General features: G+C 34.7%; 2 protein-coding genes across 2 annotated transcripts in view; one reads left to right on the top strand and one right to left on the bottom strand.

Moving 5' to 3' along the window:
- ptprma (protein tyrosine phosphatase receptor type Ma) overlaps nt 1–754 on the top strand; it is a gene marked incomplete at both ends in the record, with an annotated part of 253,813 nt that extends 253,059 nt beyond the window's left edge. The window contains 2 exon segments of the mRNA NM_001018133.2: nt 505–720; nt 723–754. Of these exon segments, the coding sequence (NP_001018143.1) occupies nt 505–720; nt 723–754 (248 nt within the window).
- A 10,174-nt stretch (nt 755–10,928) lies between these two features.
- On the bottom strand, nt 10,929–15,534 carry LOC148679492 (uncharacterized). Its single transcript, XM_088651681.1, has 3 exons — nt 15,464–15,534; nt 11,456–14,174; nt 10,929–11,098 (listed from the first exon to the last, which is right to left on the bottom strand). Exons 1-2 carry the CDS (start codon nt 15,532–15,534, stop codon nt 13,007–13,009), a joined length of 1,239 nt encoding a protein of 412 aa, XP_088507807.1. The 3' UTR covers nt 10,929–11,098; nt 11,456–13,006.
- Between the last annotated feature and the right edge of the window lie 1,088 nt (nt 15,535–16,622).

The following is a 16,622-nucleotide window of genomic DNA, read 5'->3' as shown; positions in this document are numbered from 1 at the left end:
ATAATTAAAATTATTAATTCTTTTATATTTGTATATATATTTATAGATTACATTTATTTTGTATTAGAATTATTGCATATAAAATATTCAATATTCAAATTTTCATTTAGATTTAGTTAAAAGTAAAATAGATAAAAACTTATAAAAGCTATATTTATTTATTTATTTTATTAATTAATTAGAAATTTCAATATATAGAATTTTTGAAATTTAAACAATATAGAAATGTCTACTTCAAAACAAATAAAATAAAATAAATACACTACATAAATGTGCATTACTTACTACCTTTGTTTTGTGGGGTTGGGGGTGGACAAGACTTAATATTGTGATGTATTTTGAAATCTTCTGCTTCTCCAATAAATATATCTTGATTTCTGAATGTTTAAATGTTCGTCCTGAAAAAATAAAACGTAGTCATAAGCATCAGCATCAGACTGAACTGAGTGTTTCTGAGTCTGATGTGTGTTTTCTGAACATTTGTGTCTGTTTTTCCTCCATCAGATGAAAACCACACCATGACCAGTGAAACCAGCAGTCTGGTCCAGTCCCACACACACTCCTATAAGAAGCGAGAGGCGCTGGACGTCCCGTATCAAACGGGTCAACTCCATCCGGCCATCAGGGTGGCAGATCTGCTGCAGCACATCACACAGATGAAGTGTGCGGAGGGATACGGCTTCAAGGAGGAGTACGAGGTGCGGATAAATACATTTACTCACACACACAGTACGTCTGCATATGGGGGAAATAGGAGTTGAATTTGTCATGTTTTTTCCTGGGAGTAATATTTATAAAGGAGCTGTTGACATGGGATTTAACCTGATTTAGGTAAAAACTTAAACAAAACGTTTACATTTAGTCATTTAGCAGACGCTTTTATCCAAAGCGACTTACAAATGAGGACAAGGAAGCAATTTACACAACTAAGAGCAACAATGAATAAGTGCTATAGGCAAGTTTCAGGTGTGTAAAGTATAAGAAGGAAAGCATTAGTAATTTTTTTTTTGTAGTACAGTTAGTGGAGGAGCCAGAGAGGCAATTGCAGATTAGGAAGGGAAGTGGAGAGTAAATAGTTGAGTTTTTAGTGGTTTCTTGAAGACAGCGAGTGACTCTGCTGTTCTGATGCAGTTAGGGAGTTCATTCCACCAACTGGGCAGATTGAGTGCGAGAGTTCGGGAAAGTGATTTCTTCCCTCTTTGGGATGGAATCACGAGGCGACGTTCATTCACAGAACGCAAGTTTCTGGAGGGCACATACATCTGCAGAAGTGAGAGCAGATAAGAAGGAGCAAAGCCAGAAGTCGCTTTGTAAGCAAACATCAGAGCTTTGAATTTGATGCCAGCAGCAACTGGCAGCCAGTGCAAACGGATGAGCAGCGGAGTGACATGCTCTTTTAGGTTCATTAAAGACCACTCGTGCTGCTGCGTTCTGGAGCAGCTGAAGAGGTTTGATAGAGTTAGCTGGAGCCCGGCTAGTAGAGAGTTGCGATAGTCCAGTCTGGAGAGAACAAGAGCTTGAACAAGGAGTTGAGCTGCATGTTCAGATAGGAAGGGTCGGACCTTTCTGATGTTATAGAGTGCGAATCTGCACGATCGAGCAGTTCTAGAGATGTGGTCAGAGAAGTTTAGTTGGTCATCAATCATTACTCCAAGGCTTTTCACCATTTTGGATGCAGTAATGGTTGCCCCATCCATCAGGATTGGGGCAACCAATCCAGATCCAATACAAACATTAAAATAAAACAAACTAATCTGAAACATGAATTGTGTGTATTAACAATGACAGAAGGAGAAAGTGCTGAACTACTGAAACGTGTTCAACACTTTATATTAAAGGCTTTATTAATGCAGGCAGCTTAAAGACACCTCTCATATGGAGAATGATGCAGTGCTCAGGTGTGAGTTTCTCACAGACTTCAACAGAGTGTCTAAATCTTGGTGCTTCTGTGGGTCTCGTCTATTAAATCTGAGCTTTATTCTGCATTTCCTATTGGATTCGGCTCAGGTGATCGGCTGGGCCATTCTACAGCTTGATTTTCTTTCTCTGAAAGCATCTCAGAGTCTCCTTTGCTGTGTTTTGGATCATTGTCCTGCTGAAATGCTTCATCTTCTGCTGATGTAGATGTTGGACTGAAGCAGCTGATATCTGTTTACACTGAGGAAGGGCAGAGGCTTGCTGAAGAACTACTGAGAGATTTCAGCTGCTGTCTGGGCTTCACTGCCCAACTACACCTCCCTTTCTTTCTTCTGTTTCAGTTTCCTGAATTTTTGTCCTTTAAAACATCACAATAGATTGTAATGCAGAACGAAATTACATTGCATCAGACCCAACATAAAAAACATCCAACACTTTAAAACCTAACATAAATAAGCTTTCATCATTTCATAAATATATAAAAATATAGTTATATTAAATATAGCTCAATTTTTTAAAAAAATCACAGAAGGGAATAAATTAATACTTAAAGAGTGTAACGAGAAGACTGACACGGAGGGATCCATTATGCTGTATTTATTAATCACACTCTTACTCAAACACTCAATATGCACAAAGGTGCAAACACACATCAACAGTAGTAGTAATGGTTTCAAGGCTGGCGGCTGACTGACACAGAGTGATTTACCAGCCATGAGTCAAAGGCAGGCGGCGTGATTCAGAGTCCGTGTATCAGGCTTGGGTCGTGGGCAGGCAGAAGGCAAAGCAGAGTCAGAGACGGGCTGGAGTAATACACAGATCAGGCAGGATATAACGCTCAGTAATGCTGGCCGGGGCTGAACAAGACTTCGCACTGACTGACTGTTTAAGTGCGGCTTATAAAGGGTACGTGGGTCGTTAACTGAAATGGGAATCAGGTGTGCACGATCACTGTAAGTGGATGATGTAATGCTAGAAGTCCGGAGATGGCAGCCTCTGCTGGCCAGCGAGGGGAATGACTGGGACCGAGTCTGTGACAAATAGCTATTGCAGAGTTTGTTATAATAGTTATAATATTCAAAGTTTTTGCTAGTTTAACTATTTATTGATTTATTACTACATACTAGCTTATCAATAGTATTTAAGATACAGTATTATTTAAAAGTCTTATAATGACAGGATAAAAACTATCATGACACCGTACTGATTTGCTCCTCAGGCTTCTGTACCGCCTGCCTGATGGCATGAGCGTGGCCAGGGTGGCTTGGATCCCTTAAAATGCTGTTCTCCCTAGACAGACAACGTTGTTGAGAGTTCCTCAATAGATGTCATTTTGACTCCAACAGACCTTTCATCTGACTTGATTATCTTCTTAAAGCTGTTCTTGTCAGATACACTGCTATTCTCATACCAAAGGGAGATGCCATCAGGGAGAACGCTCTCAACAGCTCCTCTGTAAAAACGTGTGAGGATTGATGGGCTGAGATGTGCTCTTTTTAACCTTCTCAGTAAGTGCGGTCGCTGGCTGGTGCGCTTTCCTTGCAAGACTAGTAGTATGGAGAGAACAAGTCAAGTTCTCAGTAACGTTGACCTCCAGGAATTTCACCTGCTCTACAGTCTCCTCTGCTGTGTAGTTAATATATACAGGGGAGTTCTTCATCTGTTCAATATTTTTCCCTGTGTCACTTCATTTTATGACGCATAACTTCATTGGTAAACTAATTAGATAGCTTTTCTTTGCATATATTGATTGTTACCAACATCTGGTGAACATTTCAAGTCAACAGCACCTTTAGAAATATGTTTCCTGAAAAAAATAGACGTGATCAATACTTATTTCCACCACTGTGCTTAAGGCCCGTTTACACCAAACACAATTCAATATGAGGATTTGTGTCCACACAGACGAACAGCAGATGATGATCGGTTTATTTGTAGATTCTGCTGTGAACTGCTCTTCATCTGTCTGTGTTTTATCCTTCATCAGCCGGGTAAAGTCATTCTGAAAGTAACGATATGTCAATCCTTGCTGTAGTTATGCTGAGAACTCTGCTAATCTGTCAGTCGTTTTTACCACTCCATCTTTATGGTGATCCTGCTTGGTGTGAACAGGCCGTCACACGTGTGTACATCACCAGTGTTGGGTTCACGCATCACCGCATGCTTTTACAGCTTGTGAATAATTTAACCACAAACAATCATTCAGTCATCTTCATGTCACTCCAGATTTGCTTCGACTTTGGGATTGAGCTGAAACCCTGAAGGAGATGTTTAGTAGAATGATCACACTTGGGTTTATCACCAGGCATATATTTGCATCTCATTTTTTTATCTCAGGAGAAAACTGTGATAAAGGTTTGAAATGACATGAAAGTGAATTAAGTGGTGGATTTGTGGATGAACTATTCTCATGTTTACTGCTAATACCAGATGAAGAGAGTGTTTCGTTGGATTTCTTGTATAAATATCTAAGTGCACTTAAAGCAAGATACATTTAGAATAAAAATAACTTCAGATATTAGGCCCTGTTTTCAGGGAAATGAGTAATTATATGCATAACACAGCAACAAAAACATGTCAAGAAATAAATAAATTAAGCAAACATTCAAACGTAATTACAAGATTTCTTACTCCACAGAGCTTTGAGCAATAAAAAGTGTTTTTGATTTATATAAATGAATTAATGAACAGGAAATTAATTCATTTCACAAGCAGAGATGTTTTAAGAGAAAAAGAGTAGATTAAGTTGAGTTAATTAACAAGAAAAAAATTCGCTCTTAACATCAGAAGAAACATAATGCATTTCAAAAGGAGAACTGTTTACATTTTCTCACACCATTAGTAGTAGATATAGAACTTAATTAGATATGTTTGTGTATGTATTTATTTATATTCATTATATATACATTAGCTGACAAGAGTCTTGTGGTGGATCTCAGTTGTAAGAGCAACAAATAATAACTGGTCTTCTAGTTGATGATGTGTAAAAGAGTCAGAAGGTGGATTTATGGAAACCACATGGACCAAGATTCTCAGAGAAATCAGTCAAGTTTGGTGAAGGAGACATCATGGTTTGGGGTCATTCAGTATGGAGGGTCTGCAACATCAACAGCCTGAGGTATTAAGACATCTGTGCTGCCCATTACATTACAAACCACAGGAGAGGGACAATTCTCCAGCAGGATAGCGCTCCTGCTCATACTTCAGCCTCCACATCAAAGATCCTGAAGGTCAAGCTGCTCCAGGATTGGCCAGCCCAGCCACCACACATCAACATTATTGAGCTGATGAAGGAGAAGGTGTTGAAGATGAACACAAAGACTCTTGATGAACTCTGGGATCCTGCTGAAGGCTTTCTTCTTCATTCCAGATGACTTTATTAATCAGTGATGTGAGTCATGTCAGAGATGTATGGATGCAGTCCTCCAAGCTCATGATGGAGTCAGACACAATATTCATTCTGTCTCCACTGCAGCAGGACTTTATATTCTATACTGGACATTATTTCTGTTCAGTGATGAGACTTTAGTCTGAGCAGAGTCAGAGCGCACTGTCCTCATCAAATCAGTCAACATCAAGACATGATCAGATTTATTGAGCTCAAATAAAGCTTTCATAGAGACACTTCTGACACCAAATCAGCAACTAGAAGAGCAGTTAGTATTTGTGTTCCTAAAACTAGGCCACAAGACTTCTGTCAGGTAGTGTAGTAAGTAGAAAATGTATTTAATTTAATATGTATGTAGATATAATATAGATATTAATTTCTTAATCATATATATTTCAATTCGTTTACAAATCAAGTATTTTTTGATCAAATAAACACATTTTACAAGATTTAAATAAATGTTGATAATTGAAATTTTGATTAGATTATGATTATTTACATATTTTTTCTCTAACTTTGAGTTATTTTTTTCTTCTGAAGTAGATGTATCGTGATTCAAGCACATTTCGACATTTATACAGTAAACCAGAGGAAAACACTTGATGTTTTTGCAGTATTTTTCACCTCATCTTCATCATCTTCAGCTCCAGATGTGTCGTTTCTGTCCCGAATCAGCTGTAAATCCCACACAAACACATGATGAGCACAGAGAACACACATACACACACACACACAGCTGTATGATCAATATTTGAGGCGGTCGGCCGCGGCCTGAGGGCTGGATTCATTATGGATAAAGAGTGTTTCTGGACTGAATGTTGACTGTGTTTCTCCTCCATGTTGAACAGAGATGACCCGCACTAAAATATGCCCTTATCTTTCCTTTTGCTTCTCGTTTTTCCGTACGTTAACTTTGGAAAAGATAAACGAGGTAAGCAGTCTTTTTGGATATCTGTCAGATGTTTGTTAGTTGCTGATAATAAACCTGTTAGTCTCCGCCCCTGTTAGTCTCAAGCCCCGCCTTAAATGAGTCTTCCCCCAATCACAGCTCAGCAGCAGCTTAGAGTGTTGTGCGTTGATCATTGTTGTGATATCAGTTTCAAGTGTCTTCTTTAGACATAAATTTAAACCAAACTAATGCAATTTTTTATAATAATAATCATGTATGCTATATTATTACAATGAACTTCAATGGCCACGACTATTCTTATTTAAAATAAGTAATTTTATGCATAACGGCACCAAACTCATGTCAAAACTATTTTTAGATTAAATTTACATTTCTTACTTCAGAGTTTCATGCATAAAAAGTTTTTGTTTCATATAAATAAACAACTAAACTGGAAATTAATTTATTTCTGAAGCAGAGATAATTTAAGACGAGTCATAATAATAATAATAATAATAATAATAATAGTAATAATAATAATAATATTATTATTATTATTATTATTATTATTATTGCATTTCATTCTTTAGAAAATAATGATTTAGGAATTATTGTAACATTCATAAACAGTGTTGTTATTTTTCTATACGTTTACATTTTTATTGTTACTTCCCTTTTTTGTCTTATTATTTATTTATCACTATATAAAATACAGATTGTTTTAAAGAGGCATAAATAAACATGGATGTTGGGATATTTTGATTATTATACAAATAATTTAATTTTATGTAAAATATTTCAGACTTTTGGATGTTTTTAAAGAAATGTTTTTAGCTTAACTTAATGTTTAACTTAAAGTAAAATGCCTAAAACTCAAATACAAAACTGGTTAAATGTTAAATATTTAAAAATGAATAAATTAAATTAAATATTTAAATTAAAAGACCGAAAAAATGATACTTAATACAAAACGTAATTAAAATCTACATACTAAAGTCACCCTGTTTTTTTGTTTTCAGCATTACATTTAATTCATTTATTTATTTATCTATTTATTTATTTATTTATTTTATTACATTTTTAATTTTTTTAATATATGTATTTATATTTTTTAAATAAAACATTATATGTTAAATTCAAAATTTATCAAGCTTTATTTTTATTTGACTTATTTCTGATACAATATGTTATACATATATCTATTTATAATACACAGTGTTTTGAAGGAGCATCAATAAAAGACAAAGAACAACCTAATATTTATAAATGATTTTGGCTAAATAAATGTGTAAATGCTACAGGTGTTCAGTTCTGTGATATTCAGCTGCTAAATTAATCAATTATGAAAAAAATTCAGTTCAGTTTCATGTTCAGTAAATAATTTATCATTAAAATTATTACAATTAATAATAATTCAGTTCAATAACATCACTGATGTAGCAAATCAACTAATCATTAAACCATTTCAAAAGCGGAAACCGTGTCATAATGAATCATTGAGCATTAACTGTAATATTCAGCGTTAGTGACAGTAACCAAGGGTGGGCGGGGCTTAAGGAATGATCAATTGCAATGAACTTTGCAGTCAGTATCCAATCAGCATGCATATTTATTATAAACCCCCAACATTTTTAAATGTGTCTGAAGGAGTTTCATATGTGTAGAAAGCACTGCGCTGTAAAACACATCTATTAATGAACACTTTCTGTATTTTGTGTGTGAATTGTGAAGTTGTGTATTGCATTATGGGATGTTGATTTCTGCTCTGTCCACTTTTGATGTTAAAAATTCAACTTTATAGTTTAACAAAGTGACATTTTAGTGGTTTAAGTTAATACACTCATCGGCCACTTTGTTAGGTACACCTGTCCAACTGCTCGTTAACGCAAGTTTCTAATCAGCCAATCACAGGGCAGCAGCTCACTGCATTTAGGCATGTAGACATGGTCAAGAGAATCTGCTGCAGTTCAAAGCGAGCATCAGAATGGGGAAGAAAGGGGATTTAAGAGACTTTGAAGGTGGCATGGTTGTTGCTGCCAGACGGGCTGCTCTGAGTATTTCAGAAACTGCTGATCTACTGGGATTTTCACGCACAACCATCTCTAGGCTTTACAGAGAATGCTCCGACAAAGAGGAAATATCCAGTGAGCGGCAGTTCTGTGGGCGCAAATGCCTTGTTGATAAGGCCAGAGGTCAGAGGAGAATGGCCAGACTGGTTCCAGCTGATATTAAGGCAACAGTAACTCAAATAAGCACTCGTTACAACCGAGCTCTGCAGAAGAGCATTTCTGAACACACAACACGTCCAACCTTGAGGCGGATGGGCTACAGCAGCAGAAGAGCACACCGGGTGCCGCTCCTGTCAGCTAAGAACAGGAAACTGAGGCTACAATTCACACAGACTCACCAAAACTGGACAATAGAAGATTGGAGAAACGTTGCTGCTCTGATGAGTCTCCATTTCTGCTGACACATTCGGATGCTCGGCTCACAATTTGGCCTCAACAACATGAAAGCATGGATCATCCTGTCTTGTATCAGCGGTTCAGGCTGGTGGTGGTGGTGTAATGGTGTGGGGGAGATTTTCTTTGGGTCCATTAGTACCAATTGAGCATCAACGCCACAGCCTACCTGAGTATTGCTGCTGACCATGTCCATCCCTTTATGAGCACAGTGTCTCCATCTTCTGATGGCTACTTCCAGCAGGATAACGCAGCATGTCATAAAGCTCAATCATCTCAGACTGGTTTCTTGAACATGACGATGAGTTCACTGTACTCAAATGGCCTCCACAGTCACCAGGGCTCAATCCAATAGAGCAGCTTTGGGATGTGGTGGAACGGGAGATTGGCATCATGGATGTGCAGCCGACAAATCTGCAGCAACTGTGTGATGCTATCATGACAATATGGAGCAAAATCTCTGAGGAATATTTCCAGTTTCTTCTTAAATCTCTGCCACCAAGTATTAAGGCAGTTCTGAGGGCAAAAGGGGTCCAAGCCGGTACTAGTAAGGTGTACCTAATAAAGTGTATAAGGTATAATATGTAGAGAAATAAGTCTGTAAAATAACAGAAAATGTGCTGCAGTTTATTACAAGGCTTCTGTAGCGTAATGTACAACACCAACCCAGACATAATAGCACTGCAAACTATTACACACCTCAATAAAAAGTCACCTTTGCCAACTTTTCAAGGTTAAAGGTTGTCAGAAGACAGATCAAAGTCCCAAAATGCAATTTAACAGCACAAATAAACAAGGAAAAATAAAAACATGAATCACAAAATACTGAAAACTGATCATTGACGGATGTTTGTTTAACAGTGTGTAATTGTCCCTCATATAGTGTCAGCATCAGGGGCTTTCTGAAGTAATTCATCCATTTCTGCAGTAATTCATCCACAAATGCCTCCATGTTTTCAGCCGAGCATGCTGGGATGCATAACAATAACGAGAAGCTGGTAATTGACAACCGCAGCTTAGAACATGCATTATTAAGCGCGGCGTATATGCTTGTTTTATTCATGCTTGTTTTGACATCTTTGCGAGCGCTTGTGTGTGTTATTGGCCATCAGTTTCATTGCTCAACTCTGCTGATTTGATGTGATTTCACCTCCTTCTGCTTCTGTATTTATCCTCAGATCAAACGGGTTTGGCTTTGAGAAAGATTCGTGTTATGGTGTTTGATTGTTTCTGGAGGAATCACAATGTGGTTTTTTTGCAAGCGTCTAGATTTGTGCCATAGTGTTTTAGCTCATGATTCCAGTCATGCGTCTGATTGGCTGTGGTTTTGAGGCTCGGCCAATCACAGCGTGTGGCCTAAAGGGACAGAAACAGCCTGGAGCTTCCTATCAGCCATTTCTCCATCGCCGTCCGTTCCAGTCTGCTGTGAAGCTTATTTATTCAGCTCCACATTTTTTATATTTCAAAAGATTATTTTTCCATCAAGCTAAGTCTGAGGATCATTATTATTCTCTACAGTCTCGCTTCTGCAACTCTTAAAGCCGCATGCTTGTGCTGAAATATATAGCATTGTTGAACAACGTGACAACACATAATGTAATAAACAGAAATACAAGCTAATATGAATGCATGTTAGCATAAATATAAGTTAGTCTTTGATAAATTTGCAATCATTTGCATGAATATAGAATTAGAAAAAAGTCTGAATTGGTAGATATCTCAGCATGCAATATATAGCTCAATATAGTGAATTCACATCACAATACTGAATTTAAATAATACAATACTGAATTTACCTGTCGCAATACTGAACTTACATATTGCAGTGCTAAATCTACATCTCGTAATACTTAATTTACATTTTACTGAATTTACATCTCAGAGTACTGAGTTTAAATCTCGCAATACTGAATTTACATCTTGCAGTACTGAATTTACATAATGCAATACTTAATTTACATCTTAGTAAATTTACATCTTGCAGTACTGAGTTTACATAATGCAATACTTAATTTACATCTTACTGAATTTACATCTTGCAGTACTGAGTTTAAATCTCGCAATACTGAATTTACATCTCGCAATACTGAATTTACATAATGCAATACTGAATTTACATCTCACAATACTAATTTTACATCTCGCAATACTGAATTTACATCTCGCAATACTGAATTTACATAATGCAATACTGAATTTACATCTCACAATACTAATTTTACATCTCGCAATACTGAATTTACATCTCGCAATACTGAATTTACATAATGCTATACTGAATTTACATCTTACAATACTGAATTTGCATATTGCAATACTAAATTTGCATCTTAAATACTGAATTTGCATCTTACAATACTGAATTTACATAATGCAATACTGAATTTACATATTGTAATACTGATTTTTCATATAGCAATAGCGAATTTACATCTCGCAATACTGAATTTACATAATGCAATACTGAATTTGCATATTACAATACAAAATTTGCATCTTGAATACTGAATTTGCATCTTACAATACTGAATTTACATATAGCAATACTGAATTTACATAATGCAATACTGAATTTACATTTTGTAATACTAAATGTACATGTTGCAGCGCTAAATTTACATCTCGCAATATTGATTTTGCATCTTGCAATACTGAATTTACATATAGCAATACTGAATTTACGTTTAGTAATACTGAATTTCCATAATGCAGCACTGAATTTACATAATACAATTCTGAATTTACATATAGCAATACAGAATTTCCATAATACAATACTGAATTTCCATATAGCAATACTGAATTTGCATATAGCAATACTGAATTTACATCTCATAATACAAAATGTACATATTACAATACTGAATTTACATAATGCAATACAGAATTTATTTATAACAATACCAAATCTGCATTTTGCAATTCTAAATGTACATCTCTTAAAGTTTATACTAAGTTTGCATCTCTCAATACTGAGTTTACATCAGGCAATAGTAAGAGAATTTAAACTTTGGGTAAATTATTTCTTCAAGTTCCCCTTGCGCGTGTTTATTCATCTCATGTTTACACTCCAGTAAAAACACACACATCCTCCCGGAAACACTGTCAATGTTTGTTTGACAGAATTTGCACTCTCTAACACATCTTGGCTTTGTAAAAACTTTGGAAGGCGTCTGCGCTCTGAATATTTAAATATCGGCGTATGTGTTTTTCTGCTGACATGCGGTAAACTCCTGCGTCTGACACCCGTCTCCACTAGTTTGACTCAGTTGTCATTATTTCCCCGCTGTGGTCTCGCGTCCGACTCCCGCATCTCATTATCTGAAAGGTGCTTGTCAGTGGCTGTTTTTTATTTATTTTTCTCGTCTCGCTGTCACTGATGCGACATGAAAGGACAGACGTCTCCAAAGACACCAGCGGCGCTGAATAACAAGCTGCTGAAGATTTCAGACCAGCAAAAAACACATATGAGAAAGCGGCAATGTCAACATGCATTAAATTGGTCTTAATGGCTCTTGATGGTGGGACGAAATACAAACAAACGGATTAAATGCATGAACTATTCTTGACATTTATGAGGTTGCATGTAAGTCAGGCTTTTATATTCTTTCCCAAACACATAAGAGAGACACATAAACACATAAGAGAGAACTGCAATGTCAATGTAAATTAAATTGGTCTTGATGGTGGGAGTAAATACAAATAAATGCATGTACAATCATGACATTTATTAGGTTGCATGTACAGCTGGAGTGATTATTATTTAGTGTTAAATTTTAATTATATTATATTTTTTCTCCAAATAACACATATGAGAACTGCAATGTCAACATGCATTAAGGGGGCCAATAATATTGACCTTAAAATGCTTTTTTATTTAATGCAACAAATAAGACTTTCTCTAGAAGATGTGAGTTTTGTAATGTCTTCAACAAACTGAAGATCATTGCAGGTTAAATTTGACTCCTCTTTCCCCAAGACATGATTCATCCAGCGATAAACAGTTTACTGTAATCTGTGGATGAATCGACTGTAACCTCAATCACAGATCTGCTAATCAAAGACCATTTCAAGCTGGTCAGGAAGCATAGAGTGTAACATGCTGAATATCAGCCATTAAACACAAAGACTCACAATACTGAATGCATGTGTAAAAATACTGAGCTTATATTGCCATGCTGAATTTTGATCTTAAAATTCTGAATTTACATGTTGTAATACTGAATTTACATCTCCGACAACTAAGGTTATGTCTCAAAGTATTGAATTTACATCACAATACTAAATTTACATCTTAAATTATTGAATTTACATTTCAAAATACTAAATTTATTTCTCAAAGTATTGAATTTATATGTCAATGCTGAATTTATATCCCGCAATACTGAATTTACATCTCGCAATACTGAATATACATCTCGAAATATTAAATTTACATCTCAAAATACTGAATATACATCTTGAAATACTGAATTTACATCTCAAAATACTGAATATACATCTCGAAATATTGAATTTACATCTCGAAATACTGAAGTTACATCTCACAATACTGAATTTACGTCTCACAATACTGAATTTGCATCTCAAAATACTGAATTTACATCTCAAAATACTGAATTTACATCTCAAAATACTGAATTTACATCTCACAATACTGAATTTACATCTCAAAATACTGAATTTACATCTCACAATACTGAATTTACATCTCAAAATACTGTATTTACGTCTCACAATACTGAATTTACGTCTCACAATACTGAATTTACGTCTCACAATACTGAATTTACGTCTCACAATACTGAATTTACATCTCAAAATACTGAATTTACATCTCACAATACTGAATTTACATCTCAAAATACTGTATTTATATCTCACAATACTAAATTTACATCTCAAAATACTGTATTTATATCTCACAATACTGAATTTACATCTCAAAATACTGAATTTATATCTCACAATACTGAATTTACATCTCACAATACTGAATTTACATCTCAAAATACTGTATTTATATCTCACAATACTGAATTTACATCTCACAATACTGAATTTACATCTCAAAATACTGTATTTATATCTCACAATACTGAATTTACATCTCAAAATACTGTATTTATATCTCACAATACTGAATTTACATCTCACAATACTGAATTTACATCTCAAAATACTGTATTTATATCTCACAATACTGAATTTACATCTCACAATACTGAATTTACATCTCAAAATACTGTATTTATATCTCACAATACTGAATTTACATCTCAAAATACTGTATTTATATCTCACAATACTGAATTTACATCTCAAAATACTGTATTTATATCTCACAATACTGAATTTACATCTCAAAATACTGTATTTATATCTCACAATACTGAATTTACATCTCAAAATACTGTATTTATATCTCACAATACTGAATTTACGTCTCACAATACTGAATTTACGTCTCACAATATTGAATTTACATCTCAAAATACTGAATTTACGTCTCACAATACTGAATTTATATGTCACAATACTGAATTCACATCTCAAAATACTGAATTTACGTCTCACAATACTGAATTTACATCTCACAATACTGTATTTATATGTCACAATACTGAATTCACATCTCAAAATACTGAATTTACATCTCACAATACTGAATTCACATCTCAAAATACTGAATTTACATCTCACAATACTGAATTTACATCTCACAATACTGAATTTACATCTCAAAATACTGAATTTACGTCTCACAATACTGAATTTACGTCTCACAATACTGAATTTACATCTCAAAATACTGAATTTACATCTCACAATACTGAATTAATATCTTACAATACTGAATTAATATCTTACAATACTGAATTTACATCTCACAATACTGAATTTGCATCTCACAATACTGTATTTATATGTCACAATACTGAATTCACGTCTTAAAATACTGAATTTACGTCTCAAAATACTGAATTTACATCTCACAATACTGAATTTGCATTTCACAATACTGAATTTATATCTCAAAATACTGAATTTACATCTCAAAATACTGAATTTGCATCTCACAATGCTGAATTTACATCTCAAAATATTAAATTTATATCTCACAATACTGAATTTATATATCAAAATACTGAATTTACATAAAGCAATACTGAATTTATATCTCACAATACTAAATGATTATCTCACAATACTCAATTTACATCTCAAAATCCTGAATTTATATCTCAAAATACTGATATTACATCTCAAAATACTGAATTTACATCTTAAAATACTGAATTTACATCTCAAAATACTGAATTTACATCTCACAATACTGAATTTACATCTAAAAATACTGAATTTACATCTCAAAATACTGAATTTACGTCTCACAATACTGAATTTACATATTTTAATATTGATTTTACATCGCAATACTGAACTTAAATATTTTAATATTGAGTTTACATTGCAATACTGAATTTAAATATCAAAATTCTGAATTTAAATCACAATACTGAATTAATGTCTCAAAATATTAAATTTAAATGTTACAATACTGAATTTTATTTGTTGTAATACATATTGTACATTTTGCAAAATCGAATTGTCTTTTCTAAACACTGAATTTACATATCGCAATACTGAATTTACATTTCAAAATGCAGAATATACATCTGGCAATAATGAATTTATATCTCACAATGCTGATTTTACATACCACAATACTGAGTTTATATCATGCAAGACTGCATTCATATCTCAGCATCTTGAATTAATATGAAAGCCTGTAACCTCACTCACAGATCTGCTAATGGAAGGCCGTTTAAGCCAGTCAGGAAGCGTAGAGTGTTAAAGTGCTGAATATCAGCCATTAAACACAAAGACACGGTGATGGAGCCGATTCTGTGCAGATGAAGCTTTATTTCATCCTCATATTCAATCACAGCCAATCATATCCATTGTGTGAGGATGCAATGATGTGTTGCACATAATGCTGTATTTATACCTGCAGAAAGAGCCGGCGCTCCACTGGCCTTCAGATGCCAGCGCTGACGTTTATTTTCATAATGAGCTGTAATTGCACAGCCTTTTTCTCATGCTGTATTAATGTTTGATGAGTTTGTGTTGAGGAGGAACAGCCGTCTGATGTTATTCTGCTTTTATTTCATTCAATGCGAGTCCTGCGCTCAGAGCGAGAAGCCAATTAAACTCTCCAAGCATGCGTTTTATAGCAGCGAATATAATATTAGCCTTCAGATAAATAGCTTTTAAAACTACAGGTGGGGAGGTCGAGCAATAGATATTTTAATATGCTCGTAGCCTGTGCACATTATTAAGCAGGGGTTTTAGCATTGCATTGCATGGTTTTTAACTCCGAAATGCATTAAAAAATATTTATTATGCAATATACAGTTAAAGGCAAAATCATTCTCCCTCCTGTGAAATTGTAATTTTCTTTTTCAAATATTTCCGGTGTTGATTTTTTTTCAACACATTTCTAATCATAGTTGTTTAATAACTCATCTCTAATAACTGATTTATTTTCTCTTTGCCGTGATGACAGCACATAATATTAGACTAGATATTCTTCAAGACACTTCTATACAGCTTAAAGTGACATTAGTTAGTGACAAATAGTTTAAAAATAATTAATATTTCACAGGAGGGTGAATAATTTAGTTTTTACTCGTATAATTTATAATTTAACATATACAATCACCGGCCACTTTATTAGGTACACATTACTAGTACCCCTTTTGCCTTCAGAACTGCCTTAATCCTTTATGGCAGGGATTCAAGGGACACTGGAAATATTCGCCAGAGATTTTCCTCCATGTTGTCATGATAGCATCACACAGTTGCTGCAGATTTGTCGGCTGCACATCCATGATGCCAATCTCCCGTTCCACCACATCCCAAAGCTGCTCTATTGGATTGAGCTCTGGTGATTGTGGAGGCC

The sequence above is a fragment of the Danio rerio genome, chromosome 24 (assembly GCF_052040795.2).
Source record: "Danio rerio strain M-AB ecotype USA chromosome 24, GRCz13ab, whole genome shotgun sequence".
NCBI classification, from domain to species: Eukaryota; Metazoa; Chordata; class Actinopteri; order Cypriniformes; family Danionidae; genus Danio; species Danio rerio.
This window is presented reverse-complemented; position numbering and strand designations above follow the sequence as displayed.

Coding starts and splice junctions, on each gene's coding strand:
- LOC148679492 (XM_088651681.1), bottom strand. CDS start 15,534: ATGGCTGATATTCAGCACTTTAACACTCTACGCTTCCTGACTGGCTTA. Junction 14,175..15,463: donor GGCCTTCCATTAGCAGATCT/GTGAGTGAGGTT, acceptor ATATAAATTCAG/TATTGTGAGACGTAAATTCA.